The sequence below is a fragment of the Halictus rubicundus genome, unplaced genomic scaffold (assembly GCF_050948215.1).
Source record: "Halictus rubicundus isolate RS-2024b unplaced genomic scaffold, iyHalRubi1_principal scaffold0503, whole genome shotgun sequence".
NCBI classification, from domain to species: domain Eukaryota; kingdom Metazoa; phylum Arthropoda; class Insecta; order Hymenoptera; family Halictidae; genus Halictus; species Halictus rubicundus.
In genome coordinates this window covers 50,119-69,724 of record NW_027489044.1, presented here as the reverse complement: position 1 = coordinate 69,724, position 19,606 = coordinate 50,119, and the positions used below count along the sequence as shown (strand labels likewise).

General features: G+C 61.0%; 1 protein-coding gene across 1 annotated transcript; it reads left to right on the top strand.

Annotated features, from left to right (window-relative positions):
• The first annotated feature begins 643 nt into the window (after positions 1–643).
• LOC143364366 (uncharacterized) lies at positions 644–8,076 on the top strand. The gene is made up of 4 exons (XM_076804764.1): positions 644–1,180; positions 2,528–2,734; positions 2,867–5,824; positions 8,056–8,076. Exons 1-4 carry the CDS (start codon positions 644–646, stop codon positions 8,074–8,076), a joined length of 3,723 nt encoding a protein of 1,240 aa, XP_076660879.1.
• Positions 8,077–19,606: the final 11,530 nt, after the last annotated feature.

Here is a 19,606-nt window from a genome sequence, read left to right as displayed (position 1 = left end):
ATCCGATTCGGGAGCACCAATCACGGTGCTCCACATTCGATGGTCCTTGTTATTTAAGGCACCTGCGCGTGCCTTCTCGCTCTCTTCAGGTTCGCCTCTCGCATCGCTCCTGTAACTTTCGTCAGTCGTCACGGTATATTCTAATCGTCCGGTATTAGTTCTCGCGCCCGTTCGCTGATCTCTCGCGCTCTCAAAATACTCGTTCGTATTTTTCTCGCGCTCTTTCGCGCCGCGTTACGAGCCTTCTGCTTCGCGCCAAGATTTCCGTCGTCCGCGTCGAAGATTTCCGCCTCGCGACGGCACGTGTTTCGTGTCGTTCAAGATCTCCGCTTCGCGATCCGACGGCAGAAGTTGGCTCGCTCAAGATCTCCGCTCGTCCGCCGGCTCGCGTCTCTCACGGCGCATTGTAAGTGCGAGTACTGTAATAAAAGTGCAGTTACACCTTTAATCCTCGCTCTCTCTCTCTCTCTCTGTCTCAACCTCTCATTGACCCATCCTGTGGATTCATTTGCGCGCTCAAATCTGAGTGGTCCCGGCAGCAGGCTGCTCCGACCGTCGGTCGACGCCGAAACATTCTGGTCCTTCGAGCCGGATCGCGAATAATCCACGAGGTCAGTGAGAAACGAGGGAGAGATCGTGCATCATGGAAGACGCGATCGAAGTTCAGCTGTTGACGCAGCGCGCGATCGAGCGCGCGCTCGTCAACCTCAACAAATTGGGGAAAGCGAAGTGGACTCGCTCGACATTAATGACGAGGATGGCTCATCTGAAGGCCAACTGGACGCGGTTCGAGGCCGGGCACGCTCGACTCCGCGCCTCCACCTCACCGGACGCGAAGGCTGCACACCCGTACTTCTCCGACGACCCTTTCTCGACGACGGAGGAAACGTACCTCGACGCTCTGGCCTCCATGCAAGCAAAACTCGACGAGCTCCCCAGCACTTCTGTGAGTCAGCTTGAACATACTTCCAACGGACAAGCGAGTCCTACGTCCGCCGCTCCGCTCCTTCCGAGCATCCATTTGCCGGAATTCGACGGCCGTTACGAGGCATGGGAGGCGTTCCGCGATCGCTTCACCGCGCTCATTATCGCGAATAAATCGCTCGCGGATGTCACGCGTCTCCACTATCTCATGTCATCGCTCTCGGGCCGTGCCCTCGAATGCCTCGGGAATCTCCCTGTAACTGCCGACAACTTCGATATCGCGTGGAAGGCGTTAACCGCGCGTTACGAAAACCCTCGGCGCCTCATTAGCTCACATCTGACGTCGATGCTTGATTTACCAGCGCTGTCTCGTGAATCCGCGTCCGATCTCCAAAACCTACGCGATCGAGTTTCTGTAATTGTTGCTTCACTCAAAAATCTCGGGCGTGCACCTGCCGATCTCTGGAACGATTTCCTTGTACATATCGTGTCGCAAAAGTTGGACGCGCCGACTCGCAAAGCGTGGAAGATCAAGACGGGTGACGATGTAGAGCCTCCCACGTTCGATGCACTCACGAAATTCATCGACTCTCGCGTTCGCGCCCTCGAGGAATTCGCTCCCAGTGCACCAGCGAGCTCTTCTGCGTTTCCCGTCGCATCGAGTCAAACCTCCGCCGGTCGATCTCGCGTACATGTCGCCACCGCGTCGCAGTCCGACAAAAATTCAAAGTCTCCGTGCCCCGTCTGTCGAGCCTCGCATATGCTCAGCTCCTGTCCGAAATTTAACGCACGTAGCCCTCGTGATCGACGGGATCTCGTTCACCGTTTCTCGAGGTGCGTAAACTGCTTGAGTTTAAAGCATCTTGTGCGGGATTGCCCGAGCAAATATACGTGCCGCGTGTGTCATCAACGTCACCATTCACTCCTCCACGACACTGAAGCTCTCCCCGCGTCACCTTCTCCGGCACCGACGCCCCTTCCAGAGGTGAAGTCTCACCTCGCGTCCACTCCGACCGACCCGGACTCCGCCGTCTTGCTCGCTACCGCGTGGGTCCGAATTCACGCTCCGTCGGGCCATTCCATCCCTGTTCGCGCGTTAATCGATCAAGGATCGGAAGCGAGCTTTCTTACCGAAGCTATGGTCTCCCTACTGCGTGCGAAACGCATCCGGGTCGAGACCTCGATCTCGGCTGTTGGCGGCGTGCATGCCGGTCGCGTGCGTCACGCTGTTCGTCTCCGCGTGTCACCACGGTCGTCCGCGACTCCCGCGATCTCTACGGTCGCTCTCGTCCTTCCGTCGCTCTCGACGTACACTCCGAAGCGCCTTCTCGACTCGCTCTCTCTCGCGCATCTCTCTTCGCTAAATTGGGCTGATCCAGATCCGTTCAGCTCCTCTGCGATCCATCTCATCCTCGGCGCGGACGTCTACGCTGACATCATCCTCGACGGTGTGCGTAAGGGCCCCCGAGGACATCCGATCGCTCAGAATAGTATTTTTGGCTGGATCGTTTCCGGACCCTGCTCGCGTCCGTCTCGTGACGCTGTCCGCTCACGCGCCTCTCCGCATGCTGCATCTAGCCTTTCAATGCATCACTGCATTCAGGAGGACCCTCTCTCCCACGAATTAACTCGATTCTGGGAAATCGAGGAAATCCCGCGTCGGACTCTCCTCACGACGGACGAGGAGCAATGCGAGGCTCATTTCCGCGCCAATACTACCAGAACGGCCGACGGCCGCTACGTGGTCCGTCTTCCTTTTCGCGACGGTCCTCCGATCAAAATTGGCCACTCTTACTCTGTCGCCGCGAAGGTCAGTCGATCGCTCCATCGTAAGCTTTCCTTAAAGCCCTCTCTCGCTCTGGAGTATCGGACCTTCCTTCGTGAATACGAAGAAATGGGCCACATGCGACGCGCTCTCTCGTCTGCTCTAACCTCTCCGCAGTGTGTCTACATACCACATCATCCTGTCCTTCGCGAAGGTAGCTCGACGACGCACCTCCGCGTAGTTTTCAATGCCTCGAGCAGAACCTCAGACGGCACGTCGCTGAATGACCACCTGTTTCCAGGCCCGAAATTGCAGGCTGATCTTCCCTCCGTCATTTTACGGTGGCGGCATTTTCGGTACGTTTATACAGCGGATATCGCCAAGATGTACCGTCAGATACTTATCGACCCGCGCGACATTGATTATCAAAGGATCCTTTGGCAAGAGTCTCCCGCAAACGCGCCAACTCCGTTCCAACTTTTGACGGTCACTTATGGGATGACGTGTGCCCCTTTTCTCGCGCTTCGAGTTCTCCAGCGCCTTGTCGAAGACGAGGGCTCTCGTTTCCCGCTCGCGGTTCCGATCCTGCGCTCGAACATTTATGTCGACGACGTTCTCTTTGGCGCCAATGACGTCTCTTCTCTTCTGCAATCTCGCGGTCAGCTAAATAATCTGCTGCAATGCGCTCATATGACCCTGCGGAAATGGGCTAGCAACCATTGTGGTCTCCTTGAGGACATCGATCCGTCGGATCATGGCCTTGCCTGCTCAAAAATTCTCGCTCCTGACGATCACGTCAAGGTGCTTGGCATCAGTTGGAATCCTTCTCGCGACTCTTTCCAATTCAATGCTTCGTTCTCCGAATCGCTCCCCTCAACCAAGCGTTCTATTCTTTCAACTATTGCCAAATTATACGACCCTCTCGGATGGGTCACGCCTGCCATTATTCGCGCAAAAATCCTAATTCAGGACCTATGGCGTCTCCGCCTGGGTTGGGACGATCAGATCTCTGATCCTCTGTTCGAGCGCTGGACCGCAATCTACACGCGTCTCCCGCTCTTAAGCGGCGTTCAACTCTCGCGTTGGACCGGTCATTCTCCTCCCGATTCTCACATGGAGATCCATGGCTTCGCGGACGCGTCGACGGTCGCTTACGCTGCCGTCGTCTATGCTCGCTGCATTTCAGCCGATGGTCGCGTTACCGTCTCATTGCTCGCCGGCAAGTCCAAGGTCGCGCCTCTCACCCCTGTGACCATACCTCGACTTGAGCTGCAGGCTGCGGTACTGCTTTCCCGCCTCGTGACCTTCGTGCTCTCCTCCTTCGACAATCGGGACATTCCTTGTTTCTGCTGGACCGATTCAACGGTCGTCCTCGCGTGGCTCCAATCGCACCCCTCTCGGTGGAAGACCTTTGTCGCGCACCGCGTTGCCGATATACAAGCTCGCTTGCCGCACGCTAGTTGGAGGCATGTGACGACCGCGGATAATCCCGCTGACTGCGGCTCGCGCGGTCTTCTCAGCGACGACCTTCTGAATTTCCCCCTCTGGTGGCAAGGCCCTGTCTGGTTGCACCACGACGCCTCCACCTGGCCGCCTCAAGTGCTCCTTCACGAGGACACTGACCCACCAGAGGTTAAAGTATCACTCCACTGCTCGGAAACCCCTCCTCCCGAATGGGACTTAGCCTCTCGGTTTTCGAGCTGGTCCAAACTGCTTCGGGTTACAGCCTACGTTCTGCGTTTTACCCGATACTGTCGCAGGGATCGCTCCCACCCTTCGGAACAAGCATCAGAGCGCTCGCTCACTGCGGACCACATTTCCTCTGCCAGACGCTTCTGGATAAAGCATCTCCAATCCGTCGCGTTCTCCGATGAGATCCGCGCTCTCATCCAAGGTTTGCCCCTCTCCACCAAAAGCCCACTTCGTTCGCTCAACGCGTTCATTGATTCTGACGGCATCATTCGGGTAGGAGGACGATTGCATCACGCTCCTCTCCCTCACAGGATAAAACATCCAATCGTGCTCGCTCCTCATCGTTTAGTGACACTTCTCGTCGAGCAGGCTCACTTTCGGACTTTGCACGGTGGTGTGCAACTCACTCTCCTCACCCTTCGTCAGGACTATTGGCTCCTTCGCGCTCGAAGCCTCGTCAAACAGGTGATTCACCGCTGCATCACCTGTGTTCGAGAGAAAGCCGCTGTTCCCGAACAATTAATGGGAAATTTACCTGCTTCGCGAGTCTCACCTCCGACCCGCTGTTTTGCTCATTGCGGTGTCGACTACGCCGGTCCCTTCAATGTTCGCGCCTCCGCCGGTCGCGGTATTACCTCGCGAAAATCCTACATCGCGCTTTTCGTGTGCATGGCCACCAAGGCCATTCATCTGGAGCTGGTCGTGGATTATTCCACCCCGGCTTTTCTCAACGCGTACTTGCGATTTTGCTCTCGCCGCGGTCTTCCTGAAGCCGTTTACTCTGATAACGGCACCACGTTCGTCGGTGGTGACCGCGAGTTATCAACCGCCTACCGCTCTGCGCTTCGGAACCCTGAGTTCCAGAACACAACGGCTGGCGACGGGACCGCGTGGCACTTCATCCCCCCTTCCGCGCCACACTTCGGTGGCCTGTGGGAAGCTGGGGTGAAAAGCGTGAAATATCACCTCCGCCGCGTCCTCGGTGACCGCACGCTCACGTTCGAGGAGTTCAGCACACTCCTCTGTGCGATAGAAGCGTGTCTCAACTCGCGACCGCTCTCCGCGCTATCGGACACTCTCGACGACTACGAACCCCTTACTCCGGGGCACTTCCTGGTAGGTTCCGTGCTAACCGTCCCTCCTCAACCTTCATTTCTGGATCTCGGAGAAAATCGCCTCTCACGCTGGCAGCTCATTCGTCACGCTGCTCAACGCTTCTGGAAGCTGTGGCAGGATGACTACGTCAACTCTCTCCAGCAACGCGGGAAGTGGCGTACAGCGCGCCCCGCTATAGCACTAGGGCAGTTAGTCCTAATTCGGAATCCTACCATCCCCCCGTGCAAGTGGGATCTCGGTCGCGTCATCGAGCTGCATCCCGGCGACGACGGCCACATTCGCGTCGTGACTATACGCACTGCTACGTCCACGTTCAAACGTCCGCTCGTAAAAGTGTGTCCTCTACCCGTTGCGTGCGGTCCCGACTCTAATTCATAAGTGCGTCGACTCCGAAAGTGTTCAGTACATGCGCCGTACTCAACGTGTCAAATTCAACGTTTATTTGCGTGCCTCCATGTATCGTTGCGCTTCACACTATTTTACTTTATAATGTATCTCTCTTTTGTGTTTTAAGCGTCTCTCGCTATTTTCCGTCACACCGCTCAACGTGTGTACAACTCACACCCCCGACCCGACAAGGCGGGCGGCCCTTTCGTAACTTTCGTGTCTCTGTTCCGTATTGGAAAACGTTCGCGTTAGCTCTTAGCCGGTACTCGCACGGCGGGCGGTCCGTCACTCGCTCATGGGGACAGGCGCTCGGGCATTGTACAACGCTGTCTCTTTAACGTTTAAGTTCGCTAGGCCAAACTTGGCCGCGCTTTCGCGCTAACGCGCTTCCGTGCGCCTCCACTGCATTTCGAAATTAATATTTCGAGGCGGGCGGTATGTTCAGGATTCAAGCGTTGGAATTCGGCGGCTATTGTCTTGGCGGGCGACCGCTGTTTCATGCGGTTTTTGTCTCGTATATCAACACGCGGCAAGAACGCGTGTCGCTCTCATTGACCGGATTTCAACGCTTGAATCCTTCAAATCGAGATAAACAAGGATTATCCGATTCGGGAGCACCAATCACGGTGCTCCACATTCGATGGTCCTTGTTATTTAAGGCACCTGCGCGTGCCTTCTCGCTCTCTTCAGGTTCGCCTCTCGCATCGCTCCTGTAACTTTCGTCAGTCGTCACGGTATATTCTAATCGTCCGGTATTAGTTCTCGCGCCCGTTCGCTGATCTCTCGCGCTCTCAAAATACTCGTTCGTATTTTTCTCGCGCTCTTTCGCGCCGCGTTACGAGCCTTCTGCTTCGCGCCAAGATTTCCGTCGTCCGCGTCGAAGATTTCCGCCTCGCGACGGCACGTGTTTCGTGTCGTTCAAGATCTCCGCTTCGCGATCCGACGGCAGAAGTTGGCTCGCTCAAGATCTCCGCTCGTCCGCCGGCTCGCGTCTCTCACGGCGCATTGTAAGTGCGAGTACTGTAATAAAAGTGCAGTTACACCTTTAATCCTCGCTCTCTCTCTCTCTCTCTGTCTCAACCTCTCATTGACCCATCCTGTGGATTCATTTGCGCGCTCAAATCTGAGTGGTCCCGGCAGCAGGCTGCTCCGACCGTCGGTCGACGCCGAAACACGGGTATACCGGGTGTCAAATAAATTTTTGATAAACTCGAGTGAAACCGAGTACGTGGAGCCCCTTAGAATAAAAAGATAAGAACTAAGGGTGGGGAGGGGTTAAGATAACCCCGCGGTGGGGGAAAAACCCGCCTACCCCCACTTTTTGACCAAAAATCGGGTTTTTACACACATAAGGAGACGTTTTTTGGAGAAAATTTGTACAGGCCGAGTAACCGGAACACCCAGGCCTAAACGAACATAGAATAAAAAAAGGGGGTTAATTATCCAAAAAAGGCCACTTTACTCTTGGTCAAAAGCCAAAAAAGGGGTTTTTTGAGGGTATTTCCCGCTCAAACTTAGGTATTAGATTTATCGTCATATACAGTGATAGAATACCGTAAATTAGCATAGGCTAGATAAGCAAAAAAGAAAAAATAAAAAAGTTTTTATATGTACAGAAAAGTGCGACGTAGGCTAGTTCGAGCTTTTATTACACTGAAAGATACTACGACTACCTCTCGTAACGGAAATTAGATTAATTAATTATTATTACCTTCCCTGCGGCCATACAAGCCAGGGGAGACGATGCGTAAATCTAGAAATAATTTAATAATATAATTTAATTAGAATAGGATTAGTATAGCGTAGAATAGGATTAGTATATTAGTATATTAGTTAGTATATTATATAGTTTATTAGTATTAGCATAGTAATAAATTAATAAAAAAAAAAAAAAAGAAAATAGATTACTTTACTCTATAGATTAATTAATAAATTAATTAATAGTTAGCCGCGAGCGATTAGAAGCGTAAGAAAATTTAGAGTTAAGGTGAAAACCAGGCGAGCGAAGCAAAAGCTAAGCAACCCAGAATAAATAAACTTAGAATATAAGCGAGCGAAGCAAAATCAAAGAACTGGAGCAGCTGAAATTAAAGCAGAGACTTAACGTTAGTATGCGAGAAAAATTTAGAACCAGCGATTTTATACGAAATGTGAATTTTTTTGATTTACAGAATATAGACAAATACTCCTAAAAAAAAAAAAGGGTTAGGGTTAGGGTTAGGGTTAGGGTTAGGGTTAGGGTTCCTCCCCCCGGATACGGGTGTCATCTGCTACGCAGATGACACCCTGGTATATGCCATGGGGGGGGACTGGGGGAGAACCAGGCACCTGTGTGAGGCCGCCCTGGACCGCGTGGTCGGGCGAATCCGGAGGATGGGGTTGACCGTGGCCGCCGCAAAGACCGAGGCGATCTGGATGTACGGATCGCCTCGGACGCGGCGGCTACCCCATGGTCAGAACCTCCGGATTCGCGTCGCTGAAACCTCCGTCGAGATCGGGCCCAGGATGAGATACCTGGGCCTGGTCATAGACGGCCGCTGGCGATTCGAAGAACACTTCGAGCTCCTCGCCCCCCGACTAGAGAAGACGGCAGCCGCATTGGCGCGGCTGCTGCCGAATGTCGGGGGGCCGGATTTGAAAGTACGCCGCCTCTATACGGAGGTGGTGCGGTCTATAGCCCTGTATGGGGCCCCCGTATGGCACCGCTCGCTCGGGGCCAGCACGCCAAGCCGCAAACTCCTAGAAAGAGTGCGGCGGCGGCTGGCCCTGCGGGTCATACGGGGGTACCGCACCATCTCCACCGAGGCGGCGGGACTCCTCGCCGTGATTCCACCCTTCACTGTGGTGGCGGCGGAGCGGGCGAAGCTATACCACATCGCCCGCTCCTTCCGCCGCCCGCCGGGGGTGGATCTCACGCGCGAGGAGGAGTCGGAGCTCGAGGGCCAGAATCGCCAGGCCCGGACGGAAAGTCTTTCGGAGTGGAGGGCGATGCTAACGCCCTCCACACGTCCGATTGTCCGGGCCCTCCTGCCCATATTTTATATATGGTGCAGGAGGCGGGGAAGGTTGACCTTCCGCCTCACGCAGGTGCTCTCCGGCCACGGTTGCTTCGGAGAGTACCTGCACAGAATGGGGCGGGAGCCGACTGCGCAGTGCCACCACTGCGGCGAAGATGTGGACACGGCGCGGCACACTCTGGAGGAGTGCCCAGCTTGGGCCGAGCCGCGCCGTGTCCTTAGAGCCGCGGTGGAAGGGTGGGACCTCTCGCTGTCGACCGTGGTCGACCACATGGTCGACAGCGTGAGGTCGTGGAAGGCGGTGGCCTCCTTCTGCGATGATGTGATCGAGCAGAAGGAGGCCGCCGAGCGGGCCCGGGAACGGGACCCGGGCTCCGCGAGGCGTATTTGGGCGCGGGGACGACCCCCGCGCCGACGTGTGCCCCCCAGTAGGGGGGCGGAGAGGGTAGGGAGGGCGCGAGTGTCTCCCCCGCGTCAACGTGTGCCCCCGGTGGTGGGGGGCGGAGTGGGGTTGGCGCGGGGGGTTCCCCCGCGCCCTGTTATGCCCCCACCACTGGGGGCGGCGAATTTGGGGGCCCGGGGCGTGAGCTGACCCGGGCCCCCGGGGGGAGCATAGCTCCCCCCGTGATATGCCGACACCCCCCGGGTTAATTTCCCGGTTTGGGGGGGTGTCGGTCCGTCCCTCCCCGATTGGGGAGGGGGATACGTGGGGGGTTTGGGGAAAGGAAGGGTCGGGGCGTGCCGGATCGCGCCTCCGACGGCCCTTCCTTCCGGTGGCGGCGTCTTCTTGTCTCGGCCGGGGCTGGTTCCTTCGGGACACCGGCCCCGAGCGGGACACGAGGACACCGGGAGCTGTGGGTGGACCGAGCTGGGGCTCGGGAAGCCCAATCCGAAGGCTCCAGGGATGGGGACACCGGGCGGGTCCCTCCGCCCGGGGTCTTATAGCGTAGGCAGTGGGGGAGGTTAACCCCTCCCCCGGGGCATGATGATAGCTGGGAGGTGTCCTGTTGAGTACTCGCGTGATCCAGGCACCTCCCCCGTAGCTTAGGTGGGCGTGAGGTTTTAGTGGGTAGTCTCCGGGGGCTTCGCCCCCCGGAGAGAATCCCACATAACCCCGGCTTCCCCCAGGGAGCCGGGGTATGTATAAAACATTTCCTCACGATAAAAAAAAAAAAAAAAAAAAAAAAAAAAAAAAAAAAAAAAAAGGGTTAGGGTTAGGGTGGGGTCCGAGGACCTGTGGCCTTTACAGTGGGACCAGTTGTCCCACTGTCGAGCCGTTCTCTCTATTTGAGGGATGTCACAGGTGTAAAGTCCTCTCGCTCCACCTCCTCGTGGTGGACCCTGGGAACACACATAGTTGTGTGTTGCTAACGGAGCGAGGGGCATTCCGCGGGAAGTAGTCCCAATGATGTGTGAGGCGATGCCGGAGGGATCTTCGGATCCTGGCAGGGCCTCCCATGCCGGTAAGGCTCACACGGAGGGATGAAAACCGCGGGCTCTGTGTCCTGCGGGTAACGACCGGGGAGGTCGCCGCAGGGCCCCATACCGTAAACCGGTGGTCATGTTTTACCGGAACGGGGGGCTTGCCTTAATCGGCCGGCCTGCGAGGAGGATAAACCTCTATAAAAAAGTCTCTATTCCCAAGCTATCGTAAACGTGGCGAGGGGAAACTCCCGGACTAAGCACCGGGGGTGGGCGGTGGATGCACCGCCCATTAGCGTTTGTACACCTCGGGATACCTGCCGACCTCCCGTTGTAAATAGGCTTACCCGGGTAGTGGGGGCTCTGCCCGGGCGGACCTTTATTTCCCGCCATGCTCGTGGGATTTATTATGGATGGTCTTAAAAATAAAAATGAAGTAGTTAAGGAGGGGGAACCACACCCGGAAGTGGTTGAGGGGGTAGCGGTGGTGGCTGCAGAGCCACTACTGGTTAGGGGGCCTCCGGCCCCAGTGGATAGGGACCGGCCCAAGGCCAAACCCGTGAGGGGATTGGCGGGACGCGGCGGGCCCGACGTGGAGGAGGACCGCGTGTCGGTCTTGTCGGTTAGGTCGACCAGGTCGGCCATGTCGGCGAGATCGACCCCCTCCACCAGCGGTGCGGGCATTAAGCGGCCGCTCACCCCGATTCCGGGGAGGATGTCGCCGACCCCGGCGGATAAGCGGGATAGGTTGGAGGACGATCGAACCTTCTCCCAGCTTCCCCGCCCGGAGGTGAGAGCCCTGCTCCCCGGGCAGCTGACCGCCCTCCTCGTTGGGCTCGCCCGCGAGAACCGGGACATGGCGGAGAGGTCGCGGAACCTTAAAGGGACCTTTGTCAAGGGGTTCCGCGACTCCTCCGACCTCATTGAGGAGGTCGCGGGAGAGATAGATCGCAGGGGCTTCCCGGTGGGATGCCCTGCGGTTGGCCTTGATCCCTCATCCCCCGCGGATCACGAGGCCGGCTTCCTACGGGAGCGCTGCGCAGCCCTTGAGAGGGAGTTGCGGGAGACCCGCGACTCCCTCGAAGCCATCAGAGGGGAGTTGATGGCTGTCAAGCGGCTGCGCGACGCTCCCCCCCTGCCGGCACCGGCACCCACTGTCGTTGGGGATGCTGCGACGCCCGCATCGGACATGATGGTCGAGATGCGGGCGCTTATGGAGGCGGGGCTGGCGTCCATCCGTCGGGAGATGCGGGGGGAGCTCCAGCGCGCGATCGCTGCCGTTGCCCCGGCAGCGGGGGCGCGTGGGCCCCCTGGCCCGTCGCCCCGCGTGCCACTGGCCCCGCCGAAGCCTGCGCCTGCGCCTGCGCCGCCGGCGCCTGCGCCACCGTCGCCGGCCCCTGCCCCTTCGGGGCAGAAGAAGAATAAAAAGAAGAAGAAGGGCAAGAAGGCTGGGGAGATCCCCCAGCCTCCGGTCGCCCGTCCGGCGCCGCCCCTGGCACCGAAGCCGGGCCTCCCGGAAGAGGAGACCTGGGCCAAGGTCCTGGGGAGGAAGGCCAAGGCTGCGGCCAAGGCTGTCGCCGCAGTGGCCGCCGCGGCCGCAGCGGCCAAGGCGCCGGCGGGCGCCCAAAGGAAAGGGAAGGCCGCTGCCCCCGCGAAGGCGGCGGCGAAGATAAAGGCTTCCCCCCGGTCAGCGGCGGTGACGATCACCGTCCCGGAGGGGAGCGAGGCCTCCTACGAGGAGGCCATTAGGAGGGCCCGCCAGGGCGTCGACCTCGACGCCCTTGGCATTGGGGCCCTCAACTGGAAGCGTGCGGTCACCGGGGGCCACATCATCGAGGTCCCTGGTGCCGACGGGGGCCCCAAGGCCGACGCCTTGGCGGCCAAGATGGCTGCCGTCCTGGGGGGGATGGAGGTGAGGGTCTCCAGGCCCGTGAAGAAGGCGGAATTCCGCCTCACGGGCCTGGAGGTATCAGTCACCCCCCAGGAGGTAACGGAGGCAGTGGCGAAGGCCGGGGGCTGCGCCGCCGAGTCCGTCAGGGTGGGGGAGCTGAAGGCTCCGCCCAACGGACTCGGCACGATCTGGGTGCAGTGCCCGGCCGTGGCCGCGCTGGCGGTGGAGAAGGCCGGCAAGGTGCGGGTTGGGTGGTCCACCGCCCAGGTGGTGGTTCTGGCTCCACGACCGCTGCAGTGCTTTCGCTGCCTGGCCTTAGGCCATGTACGGCAGCGATGCACAGCGGCGGTCGACCGCAGCGGTCATTGCTACCGCTGCGGGGATGCATCCCACCAGGCGGTGGACTGTAAGAGTCCGCCCCACTGCGTAGTATGCGCGGCCTTGGGGAGGCCGGCGGGCCACAAGGCGGGGAGCAAGGCGTGCTCCCCGCCGCCAAAGGCCAAGAAGGGGAAAAAGGGGGCAGGCGGTGTGGCGCCCACCCCAGTTGCGCCACCGGATACCTCGGTGGCGAAAGCGGCGGCTCCCCCAATCTCCAAGGGGGAGAGCATGGAGGTGGAGGCGGGCCCCAGCGGGACGGGGGGTAACGACCAGTGCGAAGGCCAATTAATGGCCCATATTCCGCGCTGGTCCCCTCTCCCGGTACTCCAGGCCAACCTCAAACACTGCTGCCAGGCGCAGGACCTAATGGTCCAATGCCTGGAGGAGTGGGGGGTTGGCCTGGCCGTCGCCACGGAGCCGTACAGAGTCCCGGACCACCCACACTGGTCCGGGGACGATGACGGCTCGGTGGCGATATGGTGGCGTCGCCACTCGGCGACTGTGCCCCCCTGCTCCGTGGTCGAACGGGGCAGGGGGATGGTTATGGTAAAGTGGGGAAGATTTCTGGTCGTGGGGTGCTACAGCTCACCCAGTTATGACTCCGCCGAATTAGGGATATTCCTGGACCGGCTGGGGCTAATGATAGCCCCTTATATAGCCGGTCCAGTGTTAGTCCTGGGGGACCTCAATGCGAGGTCCTCCACCTGGGGTAACCCCGGGACCAACGCCCGAGGCGGAGTCCTGGAAGACTGGGCGGAGGGGATGGAGCTCCGGTTGTTAAACCGGGGCTCCGTGCCTACGTGCGTGAGGTGGAACGGTTGGTCTATTGTGGACGTGTCATTCGCGACCGCCGCCGCCTCACGCCGTGTGTCCAATTGGCGGGTCTGGAGTGGAGAGACCCTGTCGGACCACGGCTACGTCCTGATGGACGTGGCTGTGGTCTCGGACTCGCCATTGGACACGCCCCTCCGACGTGGCACCCCGTCAGCGCCCAGATGGGCGCTGAAACGACTGGACGGGGACCTCCTGAGGGCCGTGATAATCGGCTCCGCCTGGCCTTCGGCCAGGGAGCGCGGGGTAAATGAGGGGGCGACTTGGATCCGGGGCACGTTGCAGATGATCTGCGACGTGGCGATGCCCCGGGTCCGAGATCAGCCCCCGAGAAAGTCTGTTTACTGGTGGTCGGAGGAGCTGGCCGAACTTCGCAGTTCGGCCGGCCGAGCCCGCCGCCAGTATACCCGCGCCCGTCGCCGCCATTTCCTGGGCGGCGACGCGGAGCCGAGGGTCGCCGAGTTGTACAGTGAGTACAGATCGGCGGCCGTGGCCCTCAAGCGTGCAATTGCCGCTGCTAAGGCCAAGGCCTGGGATGAGCTCCTGCTCACCCTCCGTGACGATCCGTGGGGACGCCCGTATAAGGCGGTGCTTGGGAAGCTCCGCCCCTGGGCGTCCCCGGTCACGGAGAGGCTAGACCCGGAATTTCTGGGGCGCGTCGTCGACACCCTCTTCCCCGCTGGTGATGGGAACGAGGGGAGGAGGGAATGCGCCCCGGATCCGACCATTGAGTGGTCGGACGAATTCCGGGTCACCGAGTGGGAGCTGTACCGGGCCATCCGGGAGCTCCGGGCTGGGGGCAAGAAGGCCCCTGGCCCCGATGGGGTTCCCGGTGGTATAATGGCCTTAGCTCTGAAGGTCCTCGCCCCGGCGTTCAGGAGCGTCATGGACGCGAGCCTGCGCCGGGGAGTCTTCCCCAAAGAGTGGAAGAAAGCGTGCCTGGTTCTCCTCCAAAAGGAGGGGAAACCCGCAGAGTCTCCCTCTGCCTACCGGCCGGTGTGTTTACTCGACGAGGCGGGCAAGCTGTTCGAAAGAATAATTGCCGCCCGCCTCGTCGAGCATCTGTCGCGGGGTGGTCCCGACCTGAGCGACAGCCAGTATGGATTCCGGAGGGGGCGCTCCACAATTGACGCCCTGGAGCGTCTGCGCCTCCTCCGGGAACGGCCTGTCGCTCGGGGCAGGGTGTTGATAGCCGTGTCGTTGGATATATCTAACGCCTTCAACGCCCTGCCCTGGAGGGAGATAGTGGGGGCGATGGAATATTTCCAGGTGCCCCCCTATCTCCGGGAGGTGGTCGGCGACTATCTCCGCGGCAGAGAGGTGGAATTTACCGGCCGGTATAGCGTTGTGCACACGAGGGAGACGCACCGCGGCGTTCCGCAGGGGTCGGTCCTCGGACCGCTCCTGTGGAACTTGGCGTACGACGCGGTGCTGCGGGTTGTCCTCCCCCCGGATACGGGTGTCATCTGCTATGCGGATGACACCCTGGTTTATGCCGAGGGGGGGGGGACTGGAGGAGGACCAGGCACCTGTGTGAGGCCGCCCTGGACTGCGTGGTCGGGCGAATCCGGGGGATGGGACTGACCGTGGCCGCCGCAAAGACCGAGGCGATCTGGATGTATGGATCGCCTCGGCCGTGGCGGCTACCCCGTGGTCAAGATCTCCGGATTCGCGTCGCTGAGACCTCCGTCGCGATCGGGCCCAGGATGAGGTACATGGGCCTGATCATAGACGGCCGCTGGCGATTCGATGGACACTTCGAGCTCCTCGCCCCCCGACTAGAGATGACGGCAGCCGCATTGGCGCGGCTGCTGCCGAATGTCGGGGGGCCGGATTTGAATGTACGCCGCCTCTATGTGGAGGTGGTGCGGTCTATAGCCCTGTATGGGGCCCCCGTATGGCACCGCTCGCTCGAGGCCAGCACGCCCAGCCGCAGACTCTTGGAAAGAGTGCGGCGGCGGCTGGCCTTGCGGGTCATACGGGGGTACCGCACCATCTCCACCGAGGCGGCGGGACTCCTCGCCGTGATTCCACCCTTCACTGTGGTGGCGGCGGAGCGGGCGAAGCTATACCACATCGCCCGCTCCTTCCGCCGCCCGCCGGGGGTGGAACTCACGCGCGGGGAGGAGGAGGAGCTCGAGGGCCAGAATCGCCAGGCCCGGACGGAAAGTTTATCGGAGTGAAGGGCGCTGTTGGCGCCCTCCACACGTCCGATTGTCCGGGCCCTCCTGCCCATATTTCATATATGGTGCAGGAGGCGGGGAAGGTTGACCTTCCGCCTCACGCAGGTGCTCTCCGGCCACGGTTGCTTCGGAGAGTACCTGCACAGAATGGGGCGGGAGCCGACTGCGCAGTGCCACCACTGCGGCGAAGATGTGGACACGGCGCGGCACACTCTGGAGGAGTGCCCAGCTTGGGCCGAGCCGCGCCGTGTCCTTAGAGCCGCGGTGGAAGGGTGGGACCTCTCGCTGTCGACCGTGGTCGACCACATGGTCGACAGCGTGAGGTCGTGGAAGGCGGTGGCCTCCTTCTGCGATGATGTGATCAAGCAGAAGGAGGCCGCCGAGCGGGCCCGGGAACGGGACCCGGGCTCCGCGAGGCGTATTTGGGCGCGGGGACGACCCCCGCGCCGACGTGTGCCCCCCAGTAGGGGGGCGGAGAGGGTAGGGAGGGCGCGGGGGACTCCCCCGCGTCAGCGTGTGCCCCCGGTGGTGGGGGGCGGAGTGGGGTTGGCGCGGGGGGTTCCCCCGCGCCCTGTTATGCCCCCACCACTGGGGGCGGCGAATTTGGGGGCCCGGGGCGTGAGCTGACCCGGGCCCCCGGGGGGGAGCACAGCTCCCCCCGTGATAGGCCGACACCCCCCGGGTTAGTTTCTCGGTTTGGGGGGGTGTCGGTCCGTCCCTCCCTGATTGGGGAGGGGGATCCGTGGGGGGTATTGGGTGAGGAAGGGTCGGGGCGTGCCGGATCACGCCTCCGACGGCCCTTCCTTCCGGTGGCGGCGTCCTCTTGCTCTGGCCGGGGCTGGTTCCTTCGGGACACTGGCCCCGAGCGGGGCACGAGGACTCCGGGAGCTGTGGGTGGACCGAGCTGGGGCTCGGGAAGCCCAATCCGAAGGCTCCAGGGATGGGGACACCGGGCGGGTCCCTCCGCCCGGGGTCTTATAGAGTAGGCAGTGGGGGAGGCTAACCCCCTCCCCCGGGGTGGCATGTATTAGCTGGGAGGTGTCCTGTTGAGTACTCGCGTGATCCAGGCACCTCCCATGTAGCTTAGGTGGGCGTGAGGTTTTAGTGGGTAGTCTCCGGGGGCTCCGCCCCCCGGAGAGAATCCCACATAACCCCGGCTTCCCCCAGGGAGTCGGGGTATGTATAAAACATTTCCTCACGATAAAAAAAAAAAAAAGGGTTAGGGTTAGGGTGGGGACCAAGGGGATATGGGCTTAGTAGTGGTGATTCGGATCCACTGCTAGGTATACCACAGTGGTGGTGGTCATATCCCTAAAATCCTCTACGCTCCACCTCCTCGTGGTGGTCCCTGGGAACACACATAGTTGTGTGTTGCTAACGGAGCGAGGGGTATTCCGCGGGAAGTAGTTCCTTTGACGTGTGAGGCGATGCCGGCGGGATCTTCGGATCCTGGCAGGGCCTCCCTTGCCGGTAAGGCTCACACGGAGGGATGAAAACCGCGGTCGGTGTGTCCTGCGGGCAACGGCCGGGGAGGCCGCCGCAGGGCCCCAAACCGTAAACCGGTGGTCATGTTTTACCGGAACGGGGGGGCTTGCCTTAATCGGCTGGCTCTGCGAGGAGGATAAACCTCTATAAAAAAGTCTCCATCCCAAGCTGTCGGAAACGCGGTGAGGGGACTCTCCCGGAGCTCCGGGAGTGGGCGGGGGGATTTCACCCGCTCGTTAGCGTTTGACCACCTCGGGATACCTGCCGACCTCCCGTTGTAAATAGGCTTACCCGGGTAGTGGGGGCTCTGCCCGGGCGGACCTTTATTTCCCGCCATACTCGTGGGACTAATTATGGAGTTGAATTTAAATAAAAATGAAGAGTATAAGGAGGGGGAACCACGCCCGGAAGTGGTCGAGTTGGGAGTGGAGGAGCCGAGGCCGTCGCCGGCCCCGGTTCCCCGGGATCTCAGGCCCCGGCCTGGGTGGAGCACTCCGGTGCTCGAGACGGAGGACGACCGCCTGTCGACCATCTCGCGCCTTTCGCGCGTTTCATCGAGCGGCGCGGGCGCAAAGCGCACCCGTTTGGGTTCGCCAGCCTCGTCACTCCGCCAGCGCGACAGGCAGGGTGACGTCCCGCCTCCGGACATCAGAGGCCTGCTCCCCGGAGAACTGACCGCCCGTATGGTGGAGCGGTCAGAGGAGGTCCGCGACCTTGCCGAGAGGTCCGGAAATCTTAAGGGAACTTTCCTTAAGGCTTTCCGGGAGGCCTCCGGCGAGATAAAGGCGTGCGCGCGGGAGCTAGACCGCAGGGGCGTCCAGGTTGGGCACCCCTCCGTCAGCTCCTGCCTGCCGCCCGTCGCGGACCCCGGGGACGGCGCTCTCCGCGCGAGGAACGCGGCGCTGGAGAGGGAGCTCCGCGAGACCCGCGACACGTTGACCGCCATCAGGGGGGAACTGATGGCGGTCAAGCGGTTGCGGGACGCACCTCTCCGGCCGGCCGTCGGCAAGGGACCGGGGGACGTCGCATTGATTGAGGAGAATGCGGCGCTCGCCAGAGAATTAAGGGAGACCCGCGATTCGCTCGAGGCCATCAGGGGAGAGTTGGTGGCCTTGAAGCGGTTGCGGGTTGAACCTCCCCTGCCGCCCCCCGGCGTGAGGGAGGAGGCTGCGGGGCCCGCATCGGACCTGATGGCCCAGATGCGGGCACTTATGGAGGCGGGGCTGAGCTCCATCCGCCAGGAGATGCGGGTGGAGCTCAGGCGTGCGATTGCGGCCGTTGCCCCGGCCGCGGGAGCACGCAAGCCCCCCCTACCGCAGCCTTCCCCGCCCGCGAAACAGCCGACGCTGATCCCGGGGCCTGCGCCGCCGAGGCCGGCTCCGGGGCCTGCGCCGCCTAAGCCGGCCCCTATCCCAGGGGAGGGAGGGGCCGGTAGGAAGAAAAAGAAGAAGAAGAAGAAAAAGGCAAAGAAGGCCGAGGAGGCCAAGACGGCGCCACCACCGGCACCGAAGCCGGACCCCCCTAAAGGGGAAAGCTGGGCGCAGGTGTTGGGCCGGAGGGCCCTGGCGGCGGCCAAGGCTGCGGCTGCGGTGGCCAATGCGGCGGCCAAGCTACCGACAGCAGCCACTAAGGCCAAGAAGGCCGCCGCCCCAACCTCAAAGGGCGGAAAAGCGACGGCTCGCGTGAAGGCTCCCCCCCGCTCGGCGGCGGTATCAGTCACCGTCCCGGAGGGGAGTAAGGCCTCGTACGAGGAGGCAATTAGGAGGGCCCGCCAGGGCGTCGATCTCGACGCCCTTGGCATTGGGGCCCTCCATTGGAAGAGGGCGGTAACCGGGGGCCTCATCATTGAGGTCCCTGGTGCCGATGGGGGCGCCAAAGCCGACGCTCTGGCCGCCAAAATGGCCGCCGTCCTGGGGGGGATGGACGTAAAGGTGTCCAGGCCCGTGAAGAAGGCGGAATTCTGCCTCACGGGCCTGGAGGTCTCTGTGACCCCCCAGGAGGTAGTGGAGGCGGTATCTAAAGCCGGGGGCTGCACCGCCGAGTCCGTCCGGGTGGGGGAGCTGAAGGCTCCGCCCAACGGGCTCGGCACCATATGGGTGCAGTGCCCGGCCGTGGCGGCCCTGGCGATCGAGAAGGCCGGAAAGTTACGCGTGGGGTGGTCCACCGCCCAGGTGGTGGTGCTGGCACCACGACCAATGCAGTGCTTCCGCTGCTTGGCCCTTGGGCATGTCAGGCAGCGGTGCACTGCAGAGGTCGACCGCAGCGGTCACTGTTACCGCTGCGGGGATGCCAGCCACCGGGCGGTGGATTGCAAGGCACCACCCCACTGCGTGGTATGTGCCGCGGCCGGCCGACCGGCGGGTCACAAGGCGGGGAGCAAGTCGTGCTCCCCGCCCCCAAAGGCCAACAGGAAGGTAAAAGGGGTGGGCGGTGTGGCGCCCCCCCAAACACCGTTAACACCGGCGACGAAGACGGCCACTCCCCCAACCGATAAACAGGGGGAGGGTATGGAGGT